Consider the following 12,194-nt stretch of genomic DNA (forward strand, 5'->3'; position numbering starts at 1 on the left):
AGAAGAAAATTTAAGTATTGCTCTTTTTCCCATCTGCATGCTATGTACTGTGTGACCCATGAACTCTAAGATGCTGTTTAGAATTAGACATTTCATTAGGAAGCACTACTGTGGTGTTCATTCCCTTCTTTATTGCTTCTAGAAAGAGAATATGAAATTAGTTCCATTGGTTTGCCATCACCAGTTGCCTTGACCCATTTTTACTAGGGCTCCATGTTCTGTTGTTTTGTAGTTCACTGTCTTGTCTAAAATATTTGTTCCCTTCCATCCCTCAAAAAGATGACAAAATTAGTATTTCTTGTAGTTCTGCAGTATGCTATTTTCTGCATATTTAAAGAAAGACTACAATGTTTGCAATGAACACACAGCACAAAAGAGCTTTCCTACAGCTTTCTTTCATGCCTTCCTTTATTTACTAATACTCCTCCATGATTTACAATCTGAGCTATTATAAATCGCCAGATTTGTCTAAATCAAAGCTTCAGAGAAAAAAAAAAAAAAGTGGAAAGATACAATTTTTTATAAAGCTACCAAAGTAACAACATATCAGAAAGTATGTGAAAACCATTCCCGCTTCTTTAAAGCCACTATCTGACTGCTCTTAAATCAGCATGTACCTACCAGCTTCAGAAGATTCTCTGATATCTTATGCAGGAAATGAAAGGCGAGGTTTCCCTGCTTTTGAAATAGCAGGTACTTTGCTGTAGTGGTGGCTCATGGCTCCAGAGAAATGGCTTATCCACACTAACACTCCAGAGACAACAGCTTCATTCATCATTTTCCCAACTGAGTCAGGTTTCTCTGCCCCAGCAATTAACAATGAATTAGCACCATATTAAAGTGTCAGGCAACACGGCTATTCTCCAGAGTGGTCACCTTGTATACAACAGACAAATAGTGGGAGAAGGGAGAGAAATTAGATTTACTGTGTCCCGGCATGTCTGTAACAAACACCAAATCCCTGGTTAGCAGCAGGAAAGGGCTGGAGGCACCTCTCAGCATCAACATGCTAGGAAGGTCCAATGCCAGTGAACAGCTGGGAGCAGTGGGATTTGGCGAGGAACAGAAAGCATGACAGGGCAGTCTCACCTGTGCAGAGCAGGAAGCTGAACACAGAAGTGTGAAGACTGCTTGCTGCAAAGTGGCTGTCCAGCAAATCTGTGTAAAAAGAGCCAGGCTGGGCCAGATCAAAGTTCCAGTCAGGATCCCGCACCTGACGGTAGCAGAAGAGGATGAGAAGACTGCAAAAATACAATGCTGCTTTCCAGCATGCCTCTCATCCCTAGCAGCCTGTGACTTGGGAAACTCTATAAATCAGAGGTGAAGTATTTGTGGGATCCAGCTAGGCACAAGCTCACGGGTCCCCTTAGTCCCACAGCAGAACACATTGATGGCAACATACTGCACAGAATTGGAGGGCGAAGAGCCACTCAGTGCATACCTGAGGCTGTGGCAGGCTGTGTCAGCCTGCACAGCAATGCACAGCATTGTGTAGGTGCAGCGTGGATGCTCTGCAATTGGCGTGTGTAGGAAAGTCCATGCCCCAGCATGTCCATATGGTCACACGCAATGCTGCCAGAGAGCACTGCCATGTCACAGAGCTCCACAGGGCTCAGATTTTATGACTTCTCCACACAATAACAAATAAATCAAGTGTGCAGGGAAGAATTCCTTGTGCATTAAGCTTCCACTGCACACATTTTTCATTTCAGAAATAGGAAAATATATAATTAAATGGCCTAATATATGGCTGACAGGAAAAATCTAATGGAAGAGAAAAAAAAAAATGTTTCTTTGTAAAGTACCAAGCCTGAAACTAAACAGTGAGGCTAGGGCTAGTGCCACAGAACAGAGGGCAACAACCTACCACAGGAGAACTACACAGGAGTCCCTCAAACATCAGGAGCCAAGTTCCGTCCAACTTCCACAGCACTACGACTGCCCCACTGGACTCACCTTGCCGTGACTGTACAGAAACCACACCAGCCTCAGGGTGATCCCCTCACTGAAGGTATGCCCAAGCCCATAATCACCACATGAACTACACAGAGCCCAGCACAATGAACTCTTTGCCATTTCCAAGAAGCAGTGCTGGGAAAAGGCTATACTTGATACATCCACTCTCTTTTGTTTGGCCGTGCCTCACGATGACAACCAGTAGGTTCTTCCAGCCTGATGGGAGAGGTGTGGGCACCACAGAGGAGCAAGGGCTTGGCTGTGGTGGCAGGGTGCTCTGGCAGCAGCGTGGGGCAGCCCGATTTCAGGCTCTGCCTCATCACTGGAGGAGAGAGAGACTCAAGCATCAGGAACAAAATACCGTACACCGTACACACACCAAGTCTTTCACAGCAGGCAGGAAGAAGGGCTAAGCAGAAAGAAAACAGAGCTAAGAGACTCCTGCCTGCTTCAGTGTTACAGCACTACACCTGCTATTATTTTCAGCACTGCTACTCATACTTCCTTCAAAGGTTTGTCATCGTGACATCAAGGCTGCACGTAAAGGCCTGATTTACAGTGCACTTTTCACTAGCAAAGTCTGCAAAGCAAAGTAGGACAGCTTCTGCAGCTCTTCGATGTTTCTACCTCTGCTAAAATGCACAATGGCACCTCAACAGACACTCTGCACCCACCACTGCTTTGAGAAGGAAATGAGCATTGCTTCCCCGTTTGACACTACAGAGGGAATTTTAGATAGGCAGAATGTAATTACTTGGCCTGGAGTTTGGCCAGGAGTTGAGCCCAAGACCCCTACCCTTATGTAAAGTGTCACAAAATCTCCAGCGACTGCAAGTGTGAGGACCTCTGTTTTATGTCTCTTGCTGCTGTCTTTGATTCTTCACAGCTAATTACCTAATACTGACCCTTGCAGCAAAGCCAAAGAGCTAACCTTGCTGCCTGAGACAATTCAAGTCTCAGAGACTGAAAATGGCACAAAAACTGCTTGGTGCAGTAGGTAGCAGGTGGACACTGAGCCTCCTGTGTCTTGCACTGGTGTAGCATGCCATGCAGAAGCCTACTGGGCTTTTTGGATGGGCAAACATAGCTCTAAAATGCAACGCCCTCAAAACACAAGCCTACCGTATCAACCATATACCAGGGTCTCCAGAGTTTTGTTTTATGTAGTTGCCAGCTGGTTCCATTTATTTTTCTTCATTTTTCATATTTTGACTGTAATAAATAATTAATCCATGGCTTTGTAACTTGCTGACAAATACAAATGCATCACATTCCAATGCACTGTAACGTGTCACTCAGAAGAGCCAACCTGCCCTACACAGCTAAGTGATATGCAGAAGACTTAGAAAGTAGGCTAATCAACAAGGTCACCAATGAGAGCTCAAGGAAACTTTTTCTTCACACTATCCCTTAGAGGATATTTCCTGCTTGGTGTGGGCACCACAACTGGATTAATTTGTTTAAATTACGCAGTTCTAGTCATCTTCTCATGTATTATCTCAGCCCTTTACCCTTCTGTAGTTCCTTGCCTTCAAGATCTCACAAACTTTTGGGAACATCGAAGCCAAAACTTGCAATAGTACTTACAGCACTTCCTTTACTGTAAAGCTTTGAGAATCTGAAAACCAGGAACCACAATTTTTTTTTTCTTCTAGGCAAAGACAAAATGAAGATCAAGGAGGAAGTCAACAGCAGAAGAGACAAAGGAGACCGAAGTAGGCAATAATTAATCTTGGTGAGACAAAGGTGTTTTAAGAGGGGCAGGACTAAATGGGAAAACCTCCCACCTTTGAGAAAGGTGAATAGATTGTTCGCAACAGTTCTAGCAGCAGCAGAACAAGAGCAGAGACAAAGAGCATAGGCTGAATATAAGGGTTCACAGCAAGGGTCACACAGCAGTGCAAGTTGTGACCAAACCATAAGGGGGAGAGAAAAGGTGGGAGGAGGAACCCTGAGACTATCAGAGAGAAACACAGCTGACTGACAATCGTCGCACAATACAATCAGGTGAAATGGCTGTGAGGGCCAGCAGTGACAATGTTCTGCTATGGAAAGCGTTACTCCAGATTTTTTAGATTGAGCATATACATCCCCTTCTCATTCATTTGGTCTCTGCCCCCCAAGTTCTCCTGAGCTTCAACCACTGTCACACATCAGTCCTCCTTACATCCTGACTGCTGTCACCTATCACACTTTTGCCCTCTCTCAACAGTGGCCTTGTTTCCGTAACATTCCCTTACTTCCTAGCCCATTCTCCAGAAGTACCACTAAAGAATGCTGACAACCCAGATAACATACTTAAAACGAGCAGAAGAATAAAAAGCTTTTTCAGAACTGGAGCTGCCACACTGTTCCTGGAGCCCACCCACCCAACAATCTGCCTCTCTGGAAAGTTCTTCCCATTCCTGGCCTTATCCCTTCCTCTACTGTTCACAGGTCTCACTGATTTCATGACACTTGCAAGTGTCTTGTGGAAAGATGCCTGCAGTTGAATAGCAGCATTCATTTTGGTTAATTTTTAAAACAACACCTAACAGAGAGCCTTCAGATCAACAGCTGCTCTAATGTTTGGCAACATGGCCAAAGTGCAAGTAACACTCACAACCTCTCCTTCCACTATGAAAACAGGTAACTGTTTTAAATTTTGGGTTCACAAAAATGTGGAGTGAAGAAAGCATCTCTCTTAAGTTTTGAAGTCCAGCTCTCACTTCAGACCAGTCCTGAGTCTCTTCTGACCACTACCACACACATTCAGTTTTGTAACATGCCTCATTAGTTATTAGAGATACCTGTCAGGCTGAGAGAGAAACTACAAACTATGACTGCAGTTGCCTGTTGGACACAGTTAAAGAGCAGGCATCAGAAGAGCTCAGGTTCTGTGAGGAGGAACAGCTGACCTAACCCTGCTCCCGCTCCTCTTCCTAACCAGCTGTATCCTTCTCTTGCTGCTGCTGAGGAACACATTTGTGCTCTTCCAAATGCCAGCAGCTTTAGGCAGCTAAATTGCTTCAGTCACAACACAGCTACTGACACGATGGGAGCTCCATAACATCACAGTGCTGACCTTGCAGTTGGTGGTGGCATGATCTGGCACATCTCTCTTCTTGAGCCACCAACACAAACCTGCACACACTCGCATACACGCTGCAGCATTCACACAGGGAGCTTGCTTATACCTTGAGAGCTGAGGTTTGCATGCAGTCCTACAGGCAGATAAAAATTGGTGTGTCTCAACTTGCCAACCACAGGGAAGCTCAAACCAGTTGCTTTTGTCTACTTCCACTGGCTGTTTCCCTGCAAAAACTCCTTGAGAAGGAAGTTAGCACTCTGACCTGTACAGGCTCGGGAGTGAGCTGGACAACATGCTGCATACGCTCACTGTGGTGATGTCTGGACTCCTCCTCATAGATCACATCCCTCTCATGCTGAGGAAGATTCAGGAAGCGGCGAATGGTGCAGAGGTTCTCCCAGAGGGTGCGGTTTTCTGGACTTGGGTTTTCTTTCCAGCGAAGTAGCTCGCACAGCCAGCCCTGCAACAGGAGGGTCAGCACAGTTAATTCGCTAAGCACTGAGGAACTAGATGTGAATGGAACATCATCCAGACTTAAAGCAGACTTAAAGAGAGATGCTGGTTGGAAATAATCGTAATTAGGATCAGCTAGTGATCCTAATAATCGAGTTTATAAGTCCTATTTTGTTGAATAGTTAGTTTGAAACTAACTCTGAATTGTCTTTGTGCTAAATGTCCTGTCTTCTCTCACATTTTGCGTGACTGGATCTCAAAAAGTTACCACTGTACTAAATCCTTCTGGACTGCTCCAGAGGGACTGAGAGCTCAGAGCACTGCAGTAGGAAGTGCCAGCACTTCAGGAGATGGAAACAACCCTAAAACACAAAGCCAGGCAGAGGGCAAGGTGGCAGAAGCTGTAAGGTGAGAACAGCCTCACATGCTCTAAGCATGTGTGGGGGTGACCCCAGGTCCCCAGCAGTCACCCAGGGATGGGTCTGTTGCTGCTCCTTTGTGGAGGGGACGCAGCCGGCCCACGTGGGGCTGAGGACAGCAGTGCCTCTCCTGTGCGTGTGCACAAGGAGACAGGATGCAAATGACAGAAAACGAGAAGATAATGCTGAGGATGCTGTCAACACGCCTTAGTGACTCCTGTCAAAATATTTTACCTAGTAGCTCTATAACCCATCATTTTTGAGCTGTAACTCAGCAGTTTGACGCCACTTCAACAGACACCTTACAATACCTAAAAAGTAACTTGATCAACGTTAAAACCGTACAGTACAAGAAGTAGCCAAATTGTGTTTTTCCAAACAGAGACAAGAGCAAGCTGAACAGACAGGTTCATTAGAGGCTCATACAGGACTTTTTTTTATTGCTTTATTGTATCACAACTTGTAAGCCATTGACAACTTCTAACATGCATTATAAACCCTGCATATTATATCATGAGCCGTTGTTTGTCTCACTCTCCACTATGTCTTCTGCCTTCACCCCCCAAAAAAGGCAAGATTTGATTATCTCCGCTGCATCAGCCAAGACAGCAACACCAGCTGTTCTCATTGTGCAGCCTCTTCCTCGCGGCCTACATGTTAATAACCTGATCATTCCATTTTCTCCTTCAACTGCCGGCTGCAGCACAGCAAAGAGACAAAAACCCAGGCCCATCTGCAGCAGCTGTAGGCACTGAACTGTGAAGCCACTAGGGATTTATAAACTAATCTGTAACACAACACTGCCTTGTTTTTACAAGTGAGAGGCCACATTTGTGCAGACCTGATCTTTTCTTGCAATAAACTAAGAGGGCTGGGGGGTAGTGGGGCAAGGATGAAAACAAGATATCTAATCATTTACTTAGGGGAAAGAAAAAAAAAATCTATATTTTTCCAAGTATTTTGACTAGTCTTTGGGTAATCTCTCAGCCAGGTGATGCCTGCATTTCAATTCAGTTTGACCACATCTCTTGCCCTCAGCACTCCTCAATCCCCTTCCTCAGCTTAGAAATCCCCATAAACTTTCATTTGGAGAAAATAAAGGGGAAAAAATCTCACAGTTCCACGGTGAGTTCTCGGGGGCTTCGCCATACAAAGGAAATAATTTTTGAGATGGAAAACAAACCATCTGTGGAAAAAACAAACTCGTGTTTCTCCCTGCTTTTCACTGACCTGAGTAAGTTTCCACCAGAACTGTTTCAAACGTTTCATGCAGGTATGTTTAATACGTCCCCAGGGACGCCATAGCACCTGGACCAATCCTTCAGCAGCAGATAAAGGCAAAGCCCTGTACCTGCTGGAGCCGAGCCCAGCACAGGCCAGGCCTGCGGCAGAACGGCTCTCCCTCTCCCAAGGGCCATGGACTGCCCAGCTCCTCAGTGGAGGAGGCTCCACTCCCGAGAGCTGGCCCAGCCAGCCCAACAGCAAGGGCTGCATCTTGATTTATCTGTCCCGTTATAATCGGCGCTCATTACAATCACTTAGAGCAACACTACAGGCCTCATTATGGACAACGCACTCGCTGCCATTAGTCTTTAAGAAGGGTAGCGCTCAATTTGCCTGGCAACATGCGAGGTCTTGACCTTGGAGCTATTAGGGAAAAGATTAGACTGCAGTGTGACCATGTGTGCAGACATGAGCAAACGAAATTAATTTCTGGCAAAGGCAGGCACCAGGCAAAGACACCGTCATCCTGAGGACACCTGAGAACTTCTCAATTCCCCAAAGGAGATAAGCTAATGGCACGTTTAAAGGAGCCTGGTTCTGAAGGTGAAGCACATCCATGGTATTTAGAGAGATATTAATCCAGTTTCCCCACAAAGTATTTGCTTGGCTGATCAGATTAAGGGATCTAGCCTTCAACAGCACACCCCCACCACAGCAGGCCCCAAGAAATCTGTGATACTTCACAGCCTCAGACATATTGCACCATGTGTACCCAGCTGCTACAATAATTAGCTTATGAATGTATCAGCTGGTTCTGTGATTTTTATAAATAATAACTAACCTACGGAGCAGAAAGATTTTCATGAGCCTAATATTAGCAAGAAATTGCAAGGTGCGCCTAACTCTGAATTGTCTTTGTGCTAAATGCCCTGTCTTCTCTCACATTTTGTGCGACTGGATCTCCCCAACGCCATTTATAAATATTTATTTTTCCACCAGTAACAGCAATGTATTTGTGGCAGCTTTCTTCACAACAGCTATCGTTCGCTCACCCCCACACATAGATGCACGTACCCACCATGTGCGTGTGCATGCCTATCTGCATCACATCTCTCCTTTCACTGCTCTTTTCCTACCTTTCTCTTTGAGTACCCATTCTCTCATCCCTCCATTCAAGACTCCATCCATTTTTGGGGCCGCTTACTAGGTGATAACTTGGGTTAGTATGTGAGAAAACACGGCACTGCAGCATACTCACATGTTCTTTATGATTGCAAGTAACCGCCTTCCCCATATACAGATGAAAAGTCTGCATTGGATTCTTTAGTTATTTATTTAAATAATCTTATCACGCCATCCAAGAAAGTTTTGCAGTACCAGGCAAAAAAAAAAAAGTGTAAATGTCAAATAAAACAGTGACAGATGACAGTATTCTCTATTGAATAGCACCGTTTCTTCGTGCATGTTCAATGAGAACTCATGAATTATTAATACACAAATCCCCTTTTTCTGTTAAAAAAAAAATCAACTTGGGGTTTTTTGGTCGCAATTTTTTTATTTTCTCTTATTTATTTCTTTGGGTCTGTGTACGTTACACAGCGCTTTCCAGAAGAATTAAGAAATGCTAACATACAGAAGTCTTGGAGCTACAGCCATTTACAGCAAATTTTCATCTATAGCTGCATTTATTGGCAGAAAGAAGGAAAAGTAAAGAACAAGATGCTATCTTGCCACCTTTTCCCTTGCTCATCCACAACATCTGAGCTCATTTTATTACAAGTAAATTCAACTTACGCGAGCATATTCTAAAAAGCTAACAAATAACACATCCTTCCCCAGAGCTGCGATACGCTGCGCTTCTGATCGTGCTTCCCCTGCACATCACAAGTCTCACAACACAGCACAACCAGCCCCTTGTGTGCCAGTTACCAGGAGGGTTTGATGCGTCAGTATGGGTGGCATAATCCAGCCCTTTCTGTCAGCTTCTAAGGTTCTTACATGGGAGTGTCTTCCATTAAAAATAAGAGGAGGAAAAACAGCACAATTAAAGATGCTTTTGGCTCTATAGTCAGGCACACCCAGTGCTTGCGGTTACAAGGAATTCTACTCAGAACTTCCTTCGTTTCACCCCAAAACTTGTAGAGGCATCGAGAACGCAGCCCAAATCAGCTCACTAAGGAGAGCTGCAGAGAAGTGTCAGCCTTTATTTCTGTTGCTCTTGTGAGACAAGATAAACATCTAAGCATTTTATTTGATAAAACAAATAATATCACATTAATTTCCTATTTTTGACCTTTCTCGCTGTCTCAAAATCAAATACATTTCCACATAGTTAAGCAAACATCAACAAATATCTGCAGGAAGCCATCCATTCCCATTGTGCTTTTATGCTGTTAAAGAAACAGCGTGCTTACTACATCAAGGCATTAGCCCTGGCACACCAAAACCCCCTTGAGGGACAGTTATGTGGTGCAACAGTCACAAGCCATATTCTTTCTCTTCTTATTTATCCTGAGCCATTTTATTACAGCCTGACCCTTTCACTTTTGCTAGTCTTATCCTAGAGCAGGGGAGGTTGCTGTGGCACTCAGAGTTACCAGGCTACAATGAGATCAGGTTTTCCAGCACTCAAAGAATGTATGCACAAGCATACTGCAGATGGTGATCAACCTATGGTCAATCAAGGACCAAATTTCTGATTGAAGTACAAGTACACGGGAAAAGTTGAGAACAAGTTAGTTGGGGTTACAGGCCAGTACTCACGCTTCTAGCAGCATCTTTACTCAGAGCCATGGAAGAAGGAAGTAGCTGTGCATCCATGGGGCTCATTCACAAGCAGCCCATCTCCCTGGACTGTGCTGGACTGTGAGAAACCTCCAGCCTAGATAAAGCTAATTAAACAAATCTCGTGCTTCCCTGCCTTCAAATTGAAATTACTAAATAATGATATAGTTGGTTTTCTCTACTGACATTTTCTAGGGTCTCCCATGAAAGTATGAGCAGGCAAATGAAGTGTTTTTAGTAAGAGTGATTCAGGAATAAATCTCAAAAATAAATCAAAAGACCATTTTCTCACCCCTATCATCAGTGCAGAAAATGTCAACATATGTGACAAAAGGGAAAAAAGCAGCAATGATCAACATTAGTCTTGAAAGATTAGAAAAGAAATGATGCATTATCCAGAGAAAGTTCCCTTTCTACACAGGATCACAGGGAGTCCTCTGGTCAAACTTTCTCAGCCTCTTCCCTCTGCTCAGTTTGGGACTCTGCAGCGTGAAATGAGCAGATAATATTCAGCTCTTGTTCCTTAGTCGCCAAACTCTCTTTCCATGAATCCAATAAGTGTCTATTAAAATAAATAAACCCCCTAATGATTCAAGATAACCTAATCAAGAAAGCTGAAATGGATAAAAGACTAACTGTAATGGAGAGTTCTGTCATGGCTTCAATGAATTCTTGATGAGGGCTGGGGGGAGGGGGACTAAACCTGAGAAGCCTTACTGGGAGCATTTTGGTACAGTTCAAGGTTAGTCACTCGATAGCATGAATTTTCTGTATCATGCGGTACTTTTCATCCTACAAAAATTTAAGGAAAAATACAAAGCACTTCCATTAGGCCTAGTTTCTCCTTAGTCTCATAGAACAAGAAATAATACCAAAAAAAATGAAGTACACAAACCCTGACATCTTGGACCCATGGGAATGCCAAATCTGCTTACACCTCTTGGGCTCAGAGGGAAGGATGCTGTTCGCCGAAAGTACTTCCAGTGTGCCAAATTCAGACAGGCTTCTCTCTGCACTCGAGAGGTAGTGCAGGCTCATAGCTAAGGCAAGCAGCCTGCCAGCAGCTCCCAAGTCTGTCAATGGCTTCCTGAGCAAAGTTCCAGCTCCACAAGTGACCGTGCTTTGCCCAGAGGCTGAGAAAGGTGCTGTTGTAGAAGCTGTAGTGGATACCCAAATACACTTCAGAGAAATTTTAAGTTCAGTCATGGAGAGAAATGTCTTTCTGTACTTCCTGCATATGTAACAAGTGCATTAAACTATCAATACAACAGATAAGCCCTAGCTGTACAGACACACAAGCATCATAAAGGCACTGAGGTGCTGTAGCAGGAAGAAATGCTGTATATGCATAAACTACATGCACCTTCACAACCAGCTGTCTTTTTCTAGTTGTCATTCATTGTCACTGGAAGCTAAATAGTTCAAGGGCACAGGAAATACCTATTCTAAGCTAAAAGGAGGAGGAAAGGCATTCCATCATACTGAAAAAGGGGATATAAGTTGGGAGGGACAGACGGTAAAGGATAAAACCTGCCTCAGAGGGTGACTGCTCATCTCTCACAGTACTTGTGCCTTCTGCTCAGAGCAAGAACAGTGTGATGGTGGTGGCCGAGAGGCTGGGAGCCATACAGTGTGAGCTCCTACTGTGGGGGCTCCAAGACTAATGCCTGGGATCTCACAAGGAAAAGTCAGGAAAAAGAGAAGGAATGACAGAAAAAGTATTTCTGTCCCCAGCCCCACATATCTCTTAACTTGAAGGACCTCAACTTTTCTGTCCCCAACATTTGAATTTATTTTTGATTTGTTTATTTTTAAATGAGGCAAAGATAATAACTGGAGACTGAACTTTGCCAGCTTAACATTTTTTTTTTTTTCAAAAAGCTACTCAAAGAGTTCTCTCGTACTTTACTGTGCTATAACTAAAACAAATCTAGTCCCTTGGGGAAGAATTTCAGTTGCTGGTGTTGGCTTTCTGTTTCTACTGAACTAGTGACGCTGGAGGTCAGATCCTTCCATCTGCAACACCATTCCTCCACAGCCCAGGTTGATTACAGAGAGACTCCTGCCCTGGGAGAGCTGTAGGAAGTTCAGCCTCTCACGTTCATACAATCTTTACCCTCTCTCAGCAAGGGCTCCAGTCAGATATTCCCACTGTTTGTTATCAAAACAAAAGTGACTATTTATTATGAACAGATCTATATTCCTAAACTTGCTTTACACAGCACAGCTTCACCTAGGACCCCACTAGTTGAGGTCAGAGGGGTGACCTTGCTGCATAGTGTTATGGA

At 44.1% G+C, this 12,194-nt stretch overlaps 1 protein-coding gene across 4 annotated transcripts in view; it reads right to left on the minus strand.

The window, feature by feature from the left end:
• The window catches only part of SATB2 (SATB homeobox 2), a 130,338-nt gene that overhangs the window by 16,841 nt on the left and 101,303 nt on the right, over positions 1–12,194 (minus strand). For all 4 annotated transcript variants that reach the window (XM_042822090.1, XM_042822092.1, XM_042822091.1 and 1 more), the window contains one exon: positions 5,289–5,486. In XM_042822090.1, the coding sequence (XP_042678024.1) occupies positions 5,289–5,486 (198 nt within the window). The remainder of the gene's footprint in view (positions 1–5,288; positions 5,487–12,194) is intronic.

Source organism: Centrocercus urophasianus, unplaced genomic scaffold, assembly GCF_019232065.1.
Source record: "Centrocercus urophasianus isolate 14NV4802_14NV808 unplaced genomic scaffold, USGS_Curo_1.0 seq_20, whole genome shotgun sequence".
Lineage (NCBI taxonomy): Eukaryota > Metazoa > Chordata > Aves > Galliformes > Phasianidae > Centrocercus > Centrocercus urophasianus.